General features: G+C 36.6%; 1 protein-coding gene across 1 annotated transcript; it reads left to right on the top strand.

Moving 5' to 3' along the window:
• Nucleotides 1-272: 272 nt before the first annotated feature.
• On the top strand, nucleotides 273-18,867 carry FAM160B1 (family with sequence similarity 160, member B1; the record flags this gene model as incomplete). The annotated part of the gene is made up of 13 exons (XM_010294249.1): nucleotides 273-351; nucleotides 2,302-2,471; nucleotides 4,642-4,746; nucleotides 5,095-5,217; nucleotides 9,679-9,972; nucleotides 10,834-11,030; nucleotides 12,190-12,304; nucleotides 12,410-12,486; nucleotides 12,590-12,782; nucleotides 13,989-14,158; nucleotides 15,022-15,165; nucleotides 16,925-17,015; nucleotides 18,724-18,867. Coding segments are annotated over 13 exons (1,902 nt in total), but the record flags the coding sequence as incomplete, so codon positions are not given.
• Nucleotides 18,868-20,615: the final 1,748 nt, after the last annotated feature.

Genomic DNA, 20,615 nt, shown 5'->3' with positions numbered 1-20,615 from the left:
GTAATTGCTTTTGTGGCTTCAAATAGATTGGTCATGGAGATATCACCGAGATTATTACTGGTGTTCACAAGCTAGGCAGTATGACATGGAGCTCATGCCATGAATAACATATGTAGTCCTTCTTAAAGGTAAAAAAGCACACACTAAGAATTGTAGCACTAGTCCACAGCAGTTTAGTTCCAAGTATAAGATAAAATTCAATTTAATCTCTGAGGAAATACATTTATTTCATTCCTAACTATTTTTTGTTGTTGTTTTTTTTTTCCCCATAGCTTGCACCTTCCCTTCCATTACAAGAAGATTTCGTTTACCACTGGAAGGCAATCACCCATTACTACATAGAGACGTCAGGTAAAAGAAGAAAACATTCTGGTTTTGTCTCTTTATTGTGAAAACTAGAATTCCCAATTTCAGTGTTGTTAAACAGTAAAGATTAAGAAATACTAAAATGAGTCATGTCTTTTATCAAAATAGCAACAATAGTAATTAGTAATTAAAAATATTGTGTACCTCCATTCATCCCTTAAAAAGCAGGCATGAAAAATGATGCAAGGGAAGGTCTTCTTTCCTGAGTACCATGTAGAGAATTGTACCTTTTCATATGTGACCCAATTTCTGTCTTCACATACTCTATTTAATCTAAACAGACAACTACAGAAATGTAGTCCCTGTTGTTCAGCTTTTATTGTTTTACATCAGGGATTTTATTTTTCTTTCCAAGATTTTAACAAAAGTAATTTTGTGGTCATAGATTTTATCAGACATATCTGAATTCTGTGTGCTCAGTATATAGGTGTTTTTTATTTACTGTCTTTTCTCCATGAAAGGTATTTTGATAACATAGCTCTGAAAAATGAGTTTGTGAGCAGGTTTAGAACACATTTTGTTAAAACTTATCCAGACCTTATTCTGCTCTTCTAAAAAATGGGTATTCTGATGAAATATGGCTGTAGTTGCTTTTTTCTTAAACTTTTCCCTGTTGTTTCCTACAACAGTTATAAAACATTTCAATTTTTAATTTTTGTCCTAGTTATTAAACTATTCAGTTTTAAAATTGAATGTTACCATGCTTTCTTCAAGCTTATTAGTTCTGCATATCCGCGAGAGTACCTGTTGAGTCTATGTTTGTGTCTGGGACTGGTGATCTTGTTTATATCAATATTTACTCTTAGAAGCTGAAACTCGACCCTTGGTTCTAGATGCCCATCTTTTGGAACACTATGTGATGTTTCCTAACATAGAAATGACAAGGTAGTAGGGGGAAACTGACACCTGCAGTTACATGGTATAGAATAAAAGCTGACCTCTCTCCCAGACTTTCAAAAGTCTTGTGAATAACAAGTTTCCACTCAGTGGATATATTTCTGTTCTCTGCAGTGGAAGCAGAATTATTTCTAGGAAACTCAAGCAAAACACTCTAGGCTAACTGAAGGTTGTGGTAGAGACCAAAATCACTGTGATATGGCAGTTTTCCTTTGTGATCTTGTTGCCATTTACATGCAAGTGACAGTTATTTTTAGATTATTGCATAAGAAGTAGTAACCATTTCCCTAATGGGATATTTGTTCAAGTAGAGTTTAGCTGAAAAAAATAAAAAGGAAGATCTCCACATGCGGGTGTGTTCTACTACATGTTAATGCCAGCTCCTCCCTGCCAGTGGCACAAATCCACAACAGTTTCATGACTTTAGTGCAATGAAATCGGTCTCACCCTTTCCTTCAAGTTTGACAGAATGCTTTCTTAATGCAGGAAGTATAAAAGACAAATCTAAAAGCTTTTGAAGAATAAACAGCATAGAGTTTGGATTTTCTTTGTTGTTATCATTAGCAAAAACATTTATTTAGTTACCTAGTTTGTAAAGGAGCTGATCAGCTGCAAATTAAGCTGATCTTAGAAGCTGTTTATAGATTTCAGAATACTATGTGAAGAGTCAAAGAGGAAGTTATCAAGACAGGGTGGATACTAACCAGAAGATTGAGAGTTGAACCTTTCTCTCCCTAAGCTTGATTTCTGGCTGTAAAAGTTTTCCTTTTTGACTGTGTAATTAATGCATGTTTTGAAATTTGGCATTTCACCATTTTCCCCATTGCAAGATTAGATATCTGCCTAATGCATATTCCAGTTTACATTTCCAGATACAGTTCTGAAAATTGGATTTAAGATCTGTTAAAAAGCTTATATGGTACATATAAGATTCTTTAAATGAATGGTCATGTTTTTAAATTTGAAATTTGGAATTGAACTTAAGAAAATTGAGGACAATATTTTAATCATTCTTAATTGCACATCTCTTCTATTTAGATGACAAAGCTCCTGTGACTGATACCAACATTCCTTCTCACCTGGAACAGATGTTGGATATTCTCGTTCAAGAAGAAAATGAGAGGGAATCAGGCGAAACAGGACCGTGTATGGAATATTTGCTACATCACAAGATTTTGGAGACACTCTACACATTAGGAAAAGCTGATGTATGTACTTCTCAGCAGAACAGATTATCTTTTGTGTGGGCTCACAATTGTAATAGGGACTGAAGTTCTACGGTAGGTGGTAGTGTGGGACACTGAATTCTAGCAAATAGCTGTTTGCTTATGTTACCAACTTACTACAAATAACAGTCTTTTACAAGTGTGATCAAAATGAGACAACCAGTGAGTTGCTGACTAAGGCAGAACCCTGAGATTTGTTACTCACCACTCTGATAATATTGACTGTGAAGCTAGAAGTAAGAGGAACATTTTTGTTCAGTCTAGAATTTTTTCTGGCTTCTACAAGACAGTATTATCCTTCTCTGTTCAAGTGTTAGGAGATTCTTCAATGAAGAATGCTCTACTAAATATAAATTTTGTTTAATTTTTCACAGTGTGACGAGTTATTGCTCAGAAAGACTTCCATGCCAGAAAGCATTGATTTAAGCTTGTCCTCAGACAGCTTTCACATCCGAGTCTTTGGTATGAGTGCAGCCCTTGGCAACGTTGTCTGGTTCTTCTCATGTGTGCTTTGTGGCACAAGTGAAATTAGCTTCACGGTCTTGGTGCATTCTTGCTGATACCTTTCTTGGCAGACTTATGAGCTGAGATATATGGGGTTGGATGGATCACAGGATGAGTTAACTTGGCAGCCCTTGTGCTAGAACTTCTTGTATCGTGATACAGATGCAGTTAGGAAAGCATGGTGTGTCCTGTTCCAAGGATGAGTGGAGATCTCCATGGTTTCATTCTCATTCAGCCTTTCACACGTTGTCATGAGTTTTTAATCTGCTTGATTTTATGTATGTAGACAATGTAGGGTACTAGCTGTCAGAGACTGGAATTTTCCTTGTTCTGGAAGGACCATGGCTCTACAATTGCTGTTACTATACCAGCTGTCTTACAATCAGGCTAAGATACCTGATGTATTGAAAATACTTGCTCAGAAATACAGCTCGTTCAGGAATCTATAAACTTTGTCAAGAAACCAAGATGAAATGGAGACATATGTGAAGTGGGTAATTAGTAGTATGTTTCTAAGAGTTGAGAGAAGTCATTTTGCACTCATGCAAATACGCCTCTACAAGCAATTCTTGTACAGCCTGTTTTTATACTTTGCCGCTTCAGAGTTGCTACATCTGAAGTAAACAGAGTTCAGTGCTTGCAAGATGTTGCAAAGATCTGTTCTAAAAAGAATAATATCCTTTCACAGCAATCACTTAGACTTAGTACATTATTGAAGATGCACCCGGATGGTGCACATTTTGTCACTCTTTTCAACGGATTGCTTGACAACCCAGTAATAATTGGGGATTAATAATCTAGGGATAGTTACCTTGGAAGGAGGACTAGGTTAGGCAGTTGTCATTCCTAGCTGCTGCCACCCATGCTCCATTCACCTGTGCAGTGAACCACATGAGGGAAATGAAGTGGGTTAAAATTAACCTATGGCTTAACAGCATTTATTAGCATGGTAGAACACATTGGAGTCAAGGCAGGGTTTAGCTAGAAACAAAGGTACCTAAAGGACCATGAGCCATCAGATCTCGTGGAGATAGGAAAGTACTTTCATGTGACATGGTACATGAGGGACAGTAGAACACGGGTCTGGATATTCCACAGATATTTGTGATTTGTATTCTGCTGAATCTCAGGCAAGACAACATCTTGCTTTTGTCCTGGAATATCTGTGCATTTATAACCACTTTATCTGTCTAAGGTTAATTGCTCATGAATTCAAAAAAACCATTTGTAGACCTTAAGAGTTTATATTTTATCACCGTATATATGTATGTACTGACTCACTGAATTGCTGGATTTTGTGGCATGTGCTGTAAGACAACTGACCTGTAGCCAATTGGTTAAGAGTTAATTTCCCCTTATCGCTGTATTGATAGGCAATATTTCCTGGAAAGATTGGTAGAAGTCTGCACAAGAGCAATTAATTGAAAGTATGAATAATTTGAAAAAGAAAACAGTAATGAGATGCAACTTCTTTTGTTGAGCTCTGTTAATATCGATAAAAGTAATGTGTTAACAGATGATGATTTTTTTTTAAATATTTTGGATAAATTATTGCTGTTTAATTAACCATTTTGAGTGACAAATTTGTGTCTATGTTTCTCTCCAAGTTTGTTGTATTTTCATTATTCTTCATTTGGTTTTGTTGCAGTGCCCTCCAGGAATGAAACAGCAAGTTTTGGCTTTTTATACAAAACTTCTTGGAAGAATACGGCAACCTCTTCTTCCCCACATAAATGTGCATAGGCCAGTGCAGGTACTGTTCAAATTTTAAGTAAACTGTATGTTTGTATGGCAAGTTTCTCTTACTCTGCTGTACCTAATGGTATCTTTAATTCTTTATTGTTGAGGTAGTTAAAGAAACTGCTTGAGTGCAGTATCAGTTTTAGTGTATTCATGATTAGAGCCTTGAACTGTCACTGCAATGCAAATCATGAGTAATAAAGAAATCTTGTTCATAGCAATCTAAATCTAAAGCAAATGTTCAAATCAATAATCATACCTCATTGTACTATGTATATAGAAAAATAATTCAGTCCATCATTCCTAGAAAAAGCTATAACTCGCTCTCTGTCTTAATTGTTCACTTTTCTTTCTGTGACAGAAATTAATTAGGCTGTGTGGTGAAGTTCTGGCAACACCAACAGAAAATGAAGAAATTCAGTTTCTCTGTATAGTGTGTGCAAAACTGAAACAAGATCCATACCTGGTCAACTTCTTCCTTGAGGTGGGTAAATGAAATAAAAATTTTCAAGGTGTATTTACTGTGTCACAGACAAAATCTAATAGAGAACTGGAAGTATCACATTGTGCTTCATAGCTTAGTTTTCATTCACTTTGTGATTTTTTTTCCTGTGATAATAGAAGGTTGGTTTGGGGTGGGGGAGAGGGGTGTTGTGTTTGGTTTTTTTCTTCCAGAGACTTGATACATCTGATTATTTTTACTAGAATTTCTTTCAGGGCTCACAAATATACCTGCCTGCGGTCCTTCTCCTTTGCAGTGAGAGTGCCTTTAGAGGGCACTCTCCAAGTTAGAAAATAATTTTTTTTATCCCAGGGAAATAGTAGGGATATGAGTTGTAATGTAGAATGCTGTGTGAGGGAGACCTTGGATTATGTTGTTCTGTCTTCAGCCCAATAAAGACTAAGGGACAGATTGCATGAGGCATTGAAACCTTGCAAGTTGCTGTGTTCTGCAGGATTGGGCCATTATTTGGTAGTGGCACATATGGTCTAGCTGCAGTGCCAGCTCAAAATCTACAATCTGACATTATTTTCTATCTGTAAGAAAGCCAAATATCTTTATTCCCTCTTCAAACTTAACATGTGGCATTGATGAAATCGGGGTGGGAGGAGAAAGAATTTCTAGACTGACTTTCTGTTCCCATTTAGAAGGAGCATATAAAAGTTTAATTTATAAAAGTCCATTTAGAAATGCCTCCTGCTACCCCTTGGATGTGGTGACACAGTGTCTATTAAGCATGTGATACATAGGTGAAAAAATATAGGTACAGGACTATTCTACAAGCCATCTGTAGACAAAATCTGTAACAGCAGAGGCTGCTAAACAGCAAAGATACATTATTTTCCATTAAGTATATGAATATAATTTATAAGTCAGTTAATAAAGAACCCATCTTACATTTATTTTTACCATAATTAAATACCACCCGGATTGCCATTGTATCTACCGTAGTTGTACGAAATGGTATAAGTAGAAATGGTATAAGTAGAATAAGTAGAAATGGTATAAGTAGAATAAGTAGAAATGGTATAAGGATTGAAAAGTTCGTGGTTAAACATTAGAAGCACTCAGAAGCAAACTACTAGATAGATTACATGCAGAATATGGTAGGTAGAAGTCCAAACCAGGATTACTTTTTACGTAATTTATGTAAGTTGTAGGGTTTGAACAGAACCCTCTGAATGACTCTTACACTCAAGTACTGCCCTTGAAATCAAACCTGAGAACCCCAATCATAAGAACCACAAGTGTTTTGTCAGACTTCAGTGTTCTTCCTCAAAAGAGCAATAGTATTACATGAAAAATCAGACATGGAAGAAACCAGATGATTCCAAATTTCAGAGGCATCTCTAGTTTCACAAAATGCTGGCGATAGAGTTCAGGCAAGCTGAAGAACATTTCTCCTGTTTCTTTCACGACATAACTCTAAATGTCATCGCCTGAGGCATATGTCTTTACAACTTTTGATCATTGTTTCCAGATGAGGTATTTGTGGTACAGAATTTTCCTTTATTAGAATACAGTATTCTGTTTGTTCACACCTATGCTTCTTAGAGGTGCTATTGTTGTGAGTTGATATTTGGTTTTGACCTTCAAATGCATGAAAGGGTAAATTTACAGAATTCTGAGTGGCATTTATTTCTCAAATCTCCAACACTTACAAACTGAAATGCAAATACACTTTTCCAAAGCAGTCTGTTTGCATCTCAGTTGGTTTTGCTTCCTTCTTTGACTTTTCCTGATCGGTTTCTACAGTATTTCATGAACATGAAAAACCGAGTAGGTACAAACCTGGGGTTTCCTGGGTGTGAGTCCATGTTACATAGTTGGTTATTAGAAAACTGATTATATTTTAGTAGAATCTTTTACCTATATTAATTAACCAATAAGGCTATATGTCACAACTGTATCTCTTGGGCAAGTGACTTTTGTTGTGGAAATAAGAAGTGGAAGAACTGCATTCTACTTTTTAAAACCTTTAAAATCCATATACTAATTTTATTTTGGCTTTAATTTATTCCTTTCTTTAAACTGAGTTTTACTTGTTGTTGTGTAGAGGGAAAGAACAGACATAGGGATGTTTGATTTATCACCTCTATCTTGGTCATTATTTTATGCTAAACTTGTTAACTCGTGTTTTTCCTTATTTGTTTTGTCCTTAGTTGGCCCATCGCATCTCATTTCATCTTAAGCGAGATTTTCCTTGCAACTGATTGTTCCATGCAAAGGGATACTTGTTTCTCTGTCTTTCACTTTCTGCTCTTGAGACCTTAAACAAGTTCTGATACAGTGTCTGTTAAAAAGTTGTACCTTCATTTTATAAAATGAACAATAATTTCTTTATTCACTTCTACTTTCGTTATGACAAATTACCAGCTTTATATTTCTCACCATGAGTTGAGTAGAGATTCTAATTAGCTATGGTACCACTTGATTTTTTCACAGAATTCTTTTTAAATCTGTCTGAACTTAGACATGGCATCATCCACCACAGATTTTGAAATTCTGATAGTTATATATTACAAAAATATAAAAATGTATTTTTATATCGTCTGCTTGCTGTTGATGCTGAATTCACTTAGAGGAATATTTTGTCTAGAAAGCATTGAATATGTATTTTATGTAACCTTTTCTATTAGGTCATTCAGGATCCTGTTTTGCACCTTTACAGGAGGCAGGTGAGCAGCTAAGCTGCAGAGTTGCATGATTAGACAATTGGAAGCTTAAATACATGCAAAAACTCTGCCTTTCTGTTGTTCAATGTACAGACTGCTTTGTGTCGCCTGCCAATGTAAAAGTAATGAGCTATGGACAAATTTCTAGGGGCATTTATGCAGGTTAGGTCTTCTCATCGATGCCTTAGCTAAACAAACTATGGCCTTTCAAATGACACAAGAGTCCAGTCGTGAAGTAACAGGCCAGTATATGATAAATTAAGTATTTTACAAAATATTATCTAGTTTTTGAAAAAAGTAGCTTTTCTCTTTGGCAACCCTACCTGCTACTTGAGTAGTGCCAGCAACAATGTATAATCCAGGATTGAAATGCTGTTCCTTTAGTTTTGCTTTATACGCAAGGCTCATCACTGTGATTCAGATATTCCTGTGTATTGATAAAATATATGGGAGGATACTGGAGGACTTTAGAAGATTTAGAGGGAGACAGACATGATTCAGACACACATTTTGGTTGCTTTGCAGCCTTATGCATTTCACACTGTAAAAAAAATACACGTTGAAGGAGTAATTTTTCTATTGTAGTCAAGAATCATATTTATTTTATAGCATGCAGTGTGCTGCTTTTACCAGTGGGTTGCCTTTCCAGGGAATTGGTTATATGAGTGTATCACAACATTCAGTACAAACTCTCCACAATGAACGTACATCAAGCAAGCAAGCATTCACAGTAGTTCTCTAGTTTGCTGCCTAAGACTGTCATGTAATTAGTCCCTGCTGGTTTGTATGTACTAAACACCATTAACCCCAAATGGTTACTCTTTTAAATTATTAATGCTTGAGATACATTTGTAATAATTTTGGTGTTACCATAGAGGAGGGAAACCCTTTGGATTTATAATCTCACTACTGTACTCACTTGAAAAAATGTCTTGTGCCGAAACCTAATTTATGGTTCTAATATAGTATTATTCACCTCTGCTTATGCCAGAAGAGCACTGAATTCTTGCCTTGCCATGAGTTTCTTTTTGGTATTACAGAGCACAAATTTAAATGTATCTTTTATGTGCCGGAGACAGATTTATGGGAAGAGAGATGGGTTGCTTTCTTTCAAGCTACACAGAGATGCTTTGTAGCTTCCAAGAAGGCTCTCTTTGAACTGTTATAGTATTCAGTGCCCAGTGCTGACTTTTCGTATCTTCTGTCCATTCAATCTACTGAACTTTTTCTTCATGTGAAACACAACTTGAGAATACTCTGCTGTCATAAAAGACATTTTTTCCATTTTCTGTTGAAGATAAAATCTCAAGAAGTTTAGAATTAATTTAATTTTATGACTCTAACTGGAAGTAGTGTTTCAGATGCTAGATGAATTTGAGGCCTTGACCGAGAAGGAACATTTTACACTGTGTGCTAGGGTCTAAAGGTGCACTCATAAGGTGAATAAAAAACTTCCATCAAATAGTGGGCAAATCAAGTGTATATTTGCCTTCAGTGGTGTAGAGAAAAAGATGCCACCTCTTTGTAAATGGCATATTCAGCCTTGAACTAAAATGGTACAGGGCTTAAGAGAAATCTAAGCAGGTTAAAAAATGTGCAAAGTTTAAGAACTGCCATGCTCCTGCAACCCATTACATTCTACGTGGTTACTATCCAGCCTTGTAGAGAACTACTTCAAATGCTGATGTAAAAAAATTGCTTTTCGTAAATTTCTGCTTCAGAGTGGACAGTAATTTCAACCATGTAATTCCAACAAAATGCTTTGCAGAGTAAGTTAAAAGCCATGGCTTCCAAAGGATCAGCAAGTGTAATCACAGAAGACATGCTGAGAGGCCAAGACTCTTTGACAACAGACACGGGACAGCCTGTTCAGCCTGAAGAAATATCTAGTGCTGCTGGAGTGGAGCAAATGGAGAAGGAAGGTGACCTCCCGCAACAGGCGGATGATCTCTCTTTCAGTCTGGATGAACTAAATGTCACATCATCACCCGAGTCCTCCACTGTTTGTCCCAATCAAGACTACAATTTAGTGAATTCTCTATTAAACCTCACTAAAAGTCCTGTGAGTTTTTTTTTGTTGATGTTCTTTTTAACGTGATAAAATGATGAAAAAGTGTGGATGCTGTGTGAAGTGGGAAGGAGTGAATATACATGTATGTACACACTGTATTTTAACTATAAGAAGTAAAACGAGGTTTCATTTGCAGGTGGTTTTTATAAATTGGCAATTTTCTTTGCCAATTCAGATTGAAGTAAAGATACTATTTTTTACATTAATATTAAGTTTCTTGATGGTAATGTGTTTTTTGAGCAATTTGTGTAGGATGCTGCATATTTCACAGACAAGCTACACAGGATAATCATTAGGTTAAATATACCACAAGAGAATATTTTAAAAACTACTCACAATTGCACTGACTGAACCAAACCCACTTTTTTTGGAAGAGCACTGGGCTATCTCTAGGGTTTTGATTTCTTTGAAAAACAACTGGTATATGTCTTACCCAGCTCCATCCTTGATTTCATACTCGGATTCTTTCAGAAAACTTAGAGGAGGGTAAGCCTGTAATTGCTACAGCAGTGTTGAGAGCAGAAAACCAAATCTACTGATGTGCCTCATTATTGTTAAGGGATAGTTTACATTGTCTAATATCTTGGTCTTATGCGGACCTTCAGCACTAGTTCTGTCAACCTGAAGGCTACACTTGCATTCTTAGTATTTGACATGGATTCAGGTGAGATTCTTTATTTTGTACTATCCAAATTCAGTAGAAATAAATTGTAATTGCTGGAAAGGCAACAAAAATCAATGCATTCACTCACTGTGGGGGAATGGAGTGGTTTTATTTGGGAGATGTTTGCTTCTTGACTTCAAGTGAGTTTCATTCACTCTCTGACTAATTCTTCCATGCCCTTCTGCCAGGACGGCCGGATAGCAGTGAAGGCCTGTGAAGGTCTTATGCTTTTGGTGAGTTTGCCAGAACCGGCAGCTGCCAAGTGCCTGACTCAAAGCACTTGTTTATGTGAATTGTTGACAGACAGGCTGGCCACCCTCTACAAAGCCCTGCCTCAGTCACTGGATCCCTTAGACATTGAAACAGTGGAGGCAATTAACTGGGGGTAAGAATTTTATTTTTGTATTTAATACCCAAGGTTAACTTTATACCCCTCCCTGAAACTAATTTTCTGTAGGAAGATAAGATGTATAAAATATTCACATCCCTATGCTAAAGTCTCAAGAGCAGAGCTGAGATCCCAGCTGCAGCATAGTGGTACAACTTCGGGCGTCCAGTGTATGTGTGATTTCTGACATGGGGCCAGGTTTGGCTGCTAGTGCCTTGCAGAGATTCCTCAGGGGCAGGTTTTTCCACTGAATTATGTTAGCAGTTTGTGGTGGTGTAATTGCAGTATCAGGGACAAATTATTTTCATGTTCAGATGTTAAGGATTTAGGAAACATAAACTTTTCACCGTACACAGTGGGCACTGTAACCTGCTGCAGGGGACAGGAAGGATGTCTGATAGCAGCCTGTTGCAAAATTTTTGCAGCAAAAAAGGAAAGAGTTACTGCATAACTCATCAGCATGAAGCAAAAGATACATGCCTGTTATCCTAACTGCTTGCGTGTTAGATTCTCAAAACATTTCTCTTCCCCACTCTGCCTTCATTATTATGAATTGCTCGTGATCTATTGGTGCTGAGACAAAAAGTAGGTATGTGCAAAATAACTACCAAAATTTCTGGTGGTTGGAGTTTGAAGTTAGAAGGGAAAAAAACCACAACTTTGAATAGTGGGATAAATAAGTATTGGAGTGCTTTACCAATGAAAAATGATGAATTTGTAGAGTCTTTAAATTGGGATACATGTTTTTTTCTGAAGGATACAATCTAGTTCAGGTACACATTTGTCATTTTGGTGGACTTGATTGAGGTCACTTAGAGAGTAGAGAAGAACAATTGCCTTTATTTTACGGTTCTCTGACTACAGGAGTTATTGATTCATTTTCTGTGGTCTGTTTCCTGCGAGAACAAGGCTAGGTGATCAGTTTTCCCTTCTGATTCAAGTAATACTTAACCAAACAATGTTCTTCTGCTGTGCATACTATGTATCCTTTAGCATGCCACTGAAAAACTGTGTAGTAATAGCACTGGCAGAAAAGCTGTTTTAATGTTCACTTTATTGCAAGTAGATCATGTATTACTCTGTTAAGTTCAGTAAGAATAAAGTCAAAGATTCTTCAATTACTGGTAGACTAAGTATTTTTCCCTGTGTTCTCTAGTTTGGATTCCTATAGCCACAAAGAAGATGCATCTGCTTTTCCAGGGAAAAGAGCGTTGATTTCGTTTCTTTCATGGTTTGACTACTGTGATCAACTCATCAAAGAAGCACAAAAGGTTTGAAATGTTTACAAATGATACGAATATATTTATCAAATAAGTAGTTCCAGTCGTTTCTTAGCTTTTGAGTTTGAGACGTACCATTTTCTACTTTTGTTTCAGACCACTGCTGTTGCTATGGCAAAAGCTGTGCGGGAACGATTTTTCATTGATGTTATGGAACCTCAGCTGATGCAAACGTGAGTAGCATGCTACAAGACACAGCAAAACAGAATCTGAATCAAGCTTAATTTTTTTTCATCTGAAATCCACTGCATATCTGACATGAAGTTTTTTGTTCAGTTCAGAGATCGGAATCCTCACATCAACTGCGCTATTGCATCGCATTGTGCGTCAAGTGACTTCAGATGTCCTGCTGCAGGAAGTAGTTTATTTCATACTTGGAGAACACAGAGAGCCAGAAACTTTGACAGACATCAACAGACATCCATTGCGACACAGGTTAATCGAACACTGTGATCATATTTCTGATGAGGTGAGAAGTGGTAATGTTATAATAATGTCTGCTGGCCAGTTCTGTCTTGCACAGAGTCTGTAAAAACACCGTCGTGAGGTCTTTTCGTATTTGTGTCAGCTAACTTACTTTGCCAAGGAAGAGAGTTCTGACTGCCAGCCCTATAAATTCCCTTTAGAAAATGAAAGGCAAGCTCTTTTCTCCAGCTAGCACATTGTTCCTGTTAATAAAGATTCTTTGCTGAATTTGCTTGCCCCCTATGCATATCTAGTTGGGCTTGCTCATCTGTAAGATACAGCAAAATCAATTTCTGTAATTACATTTTAATTCATGCTTTGTTATATGTTGCATTGCTGTTATTTTCCATGTGTCAATTCTGTCGTGTTACCACATAAGGCATAGTTAAAAGCTTGTTATTTTTTATGTAAAGTAACTGTGGTCAGAGAATATACACAATGCCAATTAAAAGATGATATAATAACTTTAAGCACTTCACACACAGTAAACGTCATTAAAATAATTGACTTCACTAAAATCCCATCTCAGGAGCTGCTTGTTTCATTTTTTCCACCCTCTTCTTTTTCAAATAAAACCCAAGCTTGCCTGAAATACAGATCTATGCCTTCACATACCCATTTTTTCAGTACACTTATCTGCTCACCCTGTCAAAACGAGTTATCTGTATATATTAGTTGATCTTTGCAAAGCTAAGCACTCTAAAGCTGTCTTTAAAAACTGTCTCTGTATTACTCAGTCTCCTTTAAAAACCTATATGATATCCCCCTGTAAAAATCTTAGCCTATAGTTCTAGTCATAATATCGCAGTATTATATTGTTTCATTCTGGGTATTTATCACTAACTTTAAGTCCTGTTCTGTGTCTCACTTGCACAATGATAATCATCTTCCAGCATGGATCTGACTATAATATGCAAAGCTAAGTTGCCAGTTCTCCGAATGTTGTTTGTATTGTACTTCTGGCAGATTTTAGAGTAATTTTTATTTTACAGGGAAAAAATACATCCACATAGTGATCTTCAAATGTGTGTGAACTCTTCATCCATGTTTATACCACATTCAGCATAACAATTTCCTAATTCTTCTTAGGATTTTTGCTTCCTTCCATAATGTAAATAAGTGATTGCAATGTTCTAGGATGTACAAACCAGATATAAGGCAAAAAGCATAAGGCAGTGGTGCATCAGGTTTTTTGCTTTTTATGTTGCAGATCAGCATAATGACTTTACGAATGTTTGAGCACCTTTTGCAAAAACCCAATGAGCACATTCTTTATAATTTGGTTCTGAGAAATTTAGAAGAACGAAACTATATGGAATACAAGCCTCTCTGTCAAGAAGATAAAGATGTGGTAGAAAATGGACAGATTGCAGGAGCAGTGTAAGTTTTTTTTAAGGGAAGTTTTCACAACAGCTAACTTGGATCCTTATTTTTAGAGCAAAACAGGGTTTTTTCAGTAAGTGAGCATAGATAGCACTGTGAGTTCTCTATGTATTAATCCCTCTCCATAAGGTGGTGCAGAAATTACTGTATCAGCAACTTATGGAAAACTTTAGAACAGTAACAGAAAAGCTAAAATTACCAAAAGCTTGTTTCCAGAACAACAGGCACACAAAGGTCTTCATATCAATTTACTTATGCATCTGCCTAGCTTAAGTCTATGCATATTGGTATTGTTTTCAGTGAGATTATTCTTGAAGTCAGTCATTTAGGTCTCTTACTTACATTTATGTTCTTGAATCATTTTTTGATGGAAGAACTTTTCTGGGACACTTCACATAAAATCCTTTTAATTACCCTACATAACTCTTGTAAGTCCTTTTTTTGCTGATGGAGGAGTAAGAACTAGTCACAGCAGCTATTTTAGGCATCTTAATTTAGATATTTCTGAGTCATTTAAAATAATCTAATGATTTCCTGGGGTATGACTCTCTCTCATGTAAAAAATGTGGCTAAAGAGTTTAACTGATTTAATGCAGTCATTTTGTACAAGTCAAAAATGCCTACTCTGTTGTTCTGATCAAGAAGTTAGGATTTTTCTTCAAAACCATGTTTGTTGGGTATTTGTAAAGGTTGATATTTCTGAATATTAATTAGGTAAAAAGACATGCATATGATCGTGTTCTAAACATCCTAGTTGTTCAGAGAAGAAAAATAGAAAGCATGCCCTTTGACCTAGAGATTTTCCTGCCTTCCATAACATTCTGTGAATGATTATGTTTTTGTCTAATATAATCTCACAGAGACCTAGAAGAAGATCCGTTATTTACTGATCTGTCTCCAGATAACACATTGTCAACTCAAGAGTGGCTCAGTGCTTCACCACCTGTCAGTCCAGAACATCCAAAAAATGATGGGAAGACTGAAGTTCATAAAATTGTAAATAGGTAAGTTGAAACAAACACTTAAAGAAATCTCTGAATGTGTGGGTGTCTGCACATACTGTGCAAATCAAATGTACTCTGTAATGGATGTTACTCTGTGCCAGCTGGTAAAATGACTCCACAGAAGGAAATTATGTGGCATTTTATCAGAAAGCTACTCCTGAAAGATTAGAGCTTACAATAAGTAAAAATAATTCAACATAAATGAGAAAAATAGAAGAATTTTACAGCTCATAGTTTAGTTGAATATTCAGATTTCATGATGAAAGGCTTGTTCTTTATAAAACTTTCTTTTCTCAAAAATATTTGCTGCACTTAAACTGCTGTTACAGGACTTGACCTTCCTGGAGAAGTTTGGGGAGTCTTGCCATAAACATTTTAGGGGAAAGAACCCCTCAAACTTCCTAAAGTTCCTTAAACACATATGTATAAGTAAAGCATTGCCATGCTAGGGATAACCTTCTGCTCCCTGAAAATCGAGGGACATCTCTGTCACTGGTAACATACCTTTCTGCATGTTAGATGTACTGCAAATTGGATATCACAAAGAGGACAGGCTCTGCTCTAAGCAACTTAGTGATGGTAATTCTCTTAGCAACTAATATTAGGACAAATGCTGTTTGCTCTGTTAATACATGCCAGCAAAGCAGCACTGGTATTTCAGTGCTGACCTATCTACTTACCCAGAAATAATCAAAGGTGTTAGCCAAAGGAAGCAAACAGCCTGAGGACAGTCAGCATAGAATGGTGTAGTCACTTCTTGCCCTCTTTCCCCCAGTACTGCTATATATAGTTTATGGTGGACACGGTTTGGAGCAAAGATGCAAAGTACAGTCCCCTAAATTCAACTCATGTAATCTCCATCAGTGAATAGAAATGTCTTCAGGATTTGCAGTGTTTTGTAAATTTATATTTTTTCAGATAAGATGGACCCCATACAAAGAGTCAGCTACTACGTATTTCTGCATATAAATCTTACAGCAGCCTCCAGCAGTTCTTGGGGTGTGGAGAAAGCTGAAATTTGGAAACAGGGTCCAAAGATGGAGTTTTATTTTGCTGTCCAGAAACTTCAGGGTTTTTTATTTATTTTTAAAGGACAGTTCCTCTCTAAGAAGATTCAGAATTTCCTGGTGCTTTTTATGTCAGATATTGGTGAAGTAATAAGGGCATATAGTATTTGCACTACATACCTGGCAAAGGCAGGTATTTATAACTGGGACATTTATATGCAAATATTCCCGTGTGTTCTTAGATGTTCATTTTTTACGACAAAAAACTATGGTAAATAAAGCTGCCTGTGCAGCAGGTTAAAAAGAATTTTAACTGTAACTCTCCTCCTCTTTTGGCTCATTATTCCCCAGTAGATTTTCCATATGCTCTAATAAGATGGAATCTGACCTATAGCAAATACTTGACCTGGTTATGAATATTCCTTTTCATCTCCGTTCTCTCTGCTAAGGCTCAGAAAATGCTTCTGCTGAGATTCTTACCTCTAGTGCTAGGTACAAAAATTTCTGAAGTATGTATCTTGTTATTACAAACAGCAGCTAGAATAGTGTCCTGGTTTTGGCGAAACCATGACAAATAGACATGCTTAAACAGATTTTGTATTCTCTGTACTTCACATAAAGTTGTGGTAGAATCTGTGGATTAATTGGCCAGACAATCCAGTGTTGTGTACCCTGTTACAGATGATGAGAAAGTATTGATCTGGTGCTCTGTGGATTATAGATATTCATTAATGTACTTTTTTTCTCCTTAGTTTTCTCTGTCTTGTACCTGATGAAGCTAAGTCATCATACCATGTGGAGGGTACAGGTTATGATACTTACCTCAGAGATGCCCACAGACAAGTAAGTCAGTGAAGTCTTCCTTGGTCCTTCAGCATTTGAAATGCTTCTGAGACTATACAAATTATTCTATAAATAGTCCTATTAAATGCATCTTTTTGTAATGGAAGATGGGAAAATTCAATTTTTATTTTCTAATAAAAACTTACCTGTGGAGACCTTTTGATGGTGAATATACCTTGTCTTACTCTAGTGGGAATAATGGATGACATTAAACACATTAATATTTATATAACAAATACACTGAGAGAAAATCTGAACTGCAGATAGATTCTTAATTTGCTTTTGCATTTATCTGCATTCTCTTGGAGAATTGCCTGCCAAGCTGCTTGAAAGGACTAAAGGGAAATTAAAATGCTGCATAGGAGTTATGCAATCTGGGACTTTAAAAATAAAGGCTCATCACAGGGAATGCGCAGCCTAAGGCATTCAGGTTTGAAGTTGGGAGTTCTGGTAGGTAGGAAAGCTTTATGATTTACTGTTTTGAAATAAATGCGGGATTTGTTTTTACAAACATAATCTAAAGTTTCATTAGTCAGAGGACACTCACCATTTATTTGCAGCTTTCTTATTGAAGCCCTGTGAATCTTCCTTCTAGAATTGAAAAATTTATGCAAAGGAGTAGAGTTACTGAGAGCGCTATTTTTAGTAGGTACTTCAAAAATCCCATAACCTCTGAATTACGATATCAGCAGTTTAAGATGGGAAGCTTGGATTTTTCTATTTATTATATTGTTTTATCTGTAGTCTCCCCTGAAAAGCAAGGGAATAGAAAACAAAGACTAGAAAACAAAGGCTGATGTAAAATTCCCCTATGTTCTATTCTTGGATTTCAGAAAACACATATAATCTTTGTATTTCTTTCATGCCTTGGGAAAAAGAGTATTCTGGGAGTTATTACAGAACAGAATTGGTTTCTGTCACTTCCTGACAATGATATGGCTACTCTTAAAATATTTCCCCCCTAAGAATAGCCCTGCCTATTGCTATTACTACATCCAAATAGCTGTTCTGCTCCATATTTCTATTCCTGGTAGCCTGTACAAGTAGGTAAGCCACATGCAGTGATGAATTTCTGAGTCTGTTTTGTCTCTCTTTTGCTGTTTATTTCTGTGTTCCTTATTTTCACTGCTATAACCTGTGCTCCTTTCAATGTGTAATTCCCTAAAAGTGAGACATCAGGCAGCCCACAGCAAATCAGAGGCAGAGGCAGAGGTTGAGAAAGACTGTTATGGGTGATAGAAAACAAAGAGAAGGAAGAGGAAGCCCTCAAGTACTTTTTTTATTTTTGTCTCCTGCATATACAGATGCCTTTCCCATCCTGGGAATTAGAGAGCAATATAGATTGGATAGCAGGATAAGCTACACATAATACAGTGAAAGTGTGGTAATGTCCTGACAACAAGAATGTATATGAAAGCAATTTCTGCTTTAGAAGAACCCTTATCAGAATATGTATTGTTGGCTTTGCTTTGTGTTTTGGCCCCAGCTGCTGTTCTCCACTCATTGTGTTTTTGAGACTACCCGAGTAGCATGAATATCAAGAAGGAAATGAGGTGTCTGCACAGAAACCAATTGTGTTTATTTTAGAATGACTGTTCTTTTGTGGCTTAGATTTTTAATGTATGGTTTTAAGGTATATTGAGTATTAAAAGAAAAGAAATGGTTTCCATGGAGGTTTCAATCTGTTTTCCTCACTACTTTTTTCTAGTTCCGGGATTATTGTGTCACCTGCTTACGGTGGGAGTGGCCTGGATCTCCCAGATCTTTGGAAAAGTGCAATTTAGAAGCACCATTTTTTGAAGGACACTTCTTGAAAGTCCTGTTTGAAAGAATGGGCAGGATTCTTGACCAGGTAAGGAAAAGCAGGTTATGAATTCCATTTCTGATACTTTCATCACTACTAAAAGGCTGATCTCCAAGGTTCCATGGAGTCCCATCACTCAGATGTCTATTATAGCATCGTATTATTGTGGAATGTCCCATGTTCTTGGTGCAGGTCTCTGTAGATGGCAGGATGTTGTAGTGATCAGCATGATCAACTTAACAAAAGCAGAGAACAAAAGCTCTCTTATCTTTGTTACTCACTTCTTTGTGTACCAAATGTTTTCTTGACCAGAAGTATAATTTAAATTAATGAGTAAGACAAGAATATCCTTTAAGTAAAAGAAAAGGGTGAGATAGTATCTTGGGAATCCTTCAGTTCTAGCATCACTGATTCTGTTTTCATTTTCTAGCGTTTACACTTAGAAAGCATGTACATTTTTCAGTAAATAAAACACTGTACAGCTCCCTTATGCCACATTTCAGTGAACTTCAGTCTGAAGTCGTGTTCTGGAAGCAGTTTACGTCACTGTGTAAGATGAAAAGAACTTACTGTATCACTGCTAACATTTCCCCCATTTTTTCACAGTTAGAAAAAACCGTTACCAGTGCATGGAAGGTTTCTAGAAGGTATCCTTTTCCACTGGCAATGTAAAGTAGTTTTTTTTTTTTTCCTGTTTGATTATCTTCAAACAATAAAAGTACAGTTGCCAAGGGCAAACAAAATGAGATATGATCTGACTGGCTCCTTGTTCTGAAAAGGGGGTGTGACATGTCAGACCCAGATTAGTACAAAGGAATTTAAAGAAAGTGAATTTTCCTGATGTATGTTTGTTTCTGTGTTTAGCCAGCCTGCATGAGCCAGTCTTTCTGAGAGGAAGTGAAGTCTCAGGGAGGTGAAAAGGCGGTTGCCCTATGTGAAAACTTAATGTTTGTTTGCCTTCTATAAACTCTGAACTTGTTAGTCAAGTCAATATTGCTGCTGTAGATCAAGAAGATAACTTTTATCACCAGTGAAAACAAGCCCTGAAAGTCTAGATTGCCTTCCCTGTAATACCAGCTGGCATTGCTACAGATGCAGTAGTACCAGTTTCAGAAGTTTGTACAATTCTTTTCTTTTCTGCATGTGGAGCTATCTATTGAATAAACAGTTAGCTGTGATAGTACCAGGTTTCCTGGTCATAAGCAGGACAAGAGCCATTTGAACATATAAATGTGTAGGAAACATGTCAGGAAGCCGGTAGTAGCCTCTAGGTCAGCTCTGTGAGTGTTCAGTGGAGAAGGATGTTTGAGAGTACCAACTTTTATAATTCAGAAGTCAGAAAAGAAAGCCAGATACTTCCATAGTTATATTGTGTATTCTTGGGGTTTTGCTTCCAGTAAGCATGTTCTGCACACTTCATTAGCTGAAATGGTTATAGATTAGTCATGAAGAAAACTGGGCATCATCAGCTCTTAGGGGAAAAAGCCTCGTGTATAATGAAAACCTTGTCTAAGCAATGACACATAAATTGCAAAAAGTAAAGAACCCAAGTTACATCTGTTGAGAAACACTTGAGTGTCAGATATGTACAGTTACAGCAAAAGTAGCATCTGGCATGGAAGCACAGTGCCCATTTTGATATACTGCCTGTCAGCATGACACACATTTGGGTTAGTCAAGCAAGGTGTTACGATCTGTGGTGTCAAAAATGGTTCTTGACTCCAGAAGAATTAAAATGAACTGCCTGAATCAGACAGAAGGGGTAAATTCTTATTATATATATATGATATATATAA

The sequence above is a fragment of the Phaethon lepturus genome, unplaced genomic scaffold (assembly GCF_000687285.1).
Source record: "Phaethon lepturus isolate BGI_N335 unplaced genomic scaffold, ASM68728v1 scaffold56479, whole genome shotgun sequence".
Taxonomy (NCBI): domain Eukaryota; kingdom Metazoa; phylum Chordata; class Aves; order Phaethontiformes; family Phaethontidae; genus Phaethon; species Phaethon lepturus.
Note: the sequence above shows the minus strand (reverse complement) of the source record. Positions and strands in the feature narration are given on the sequence as shown.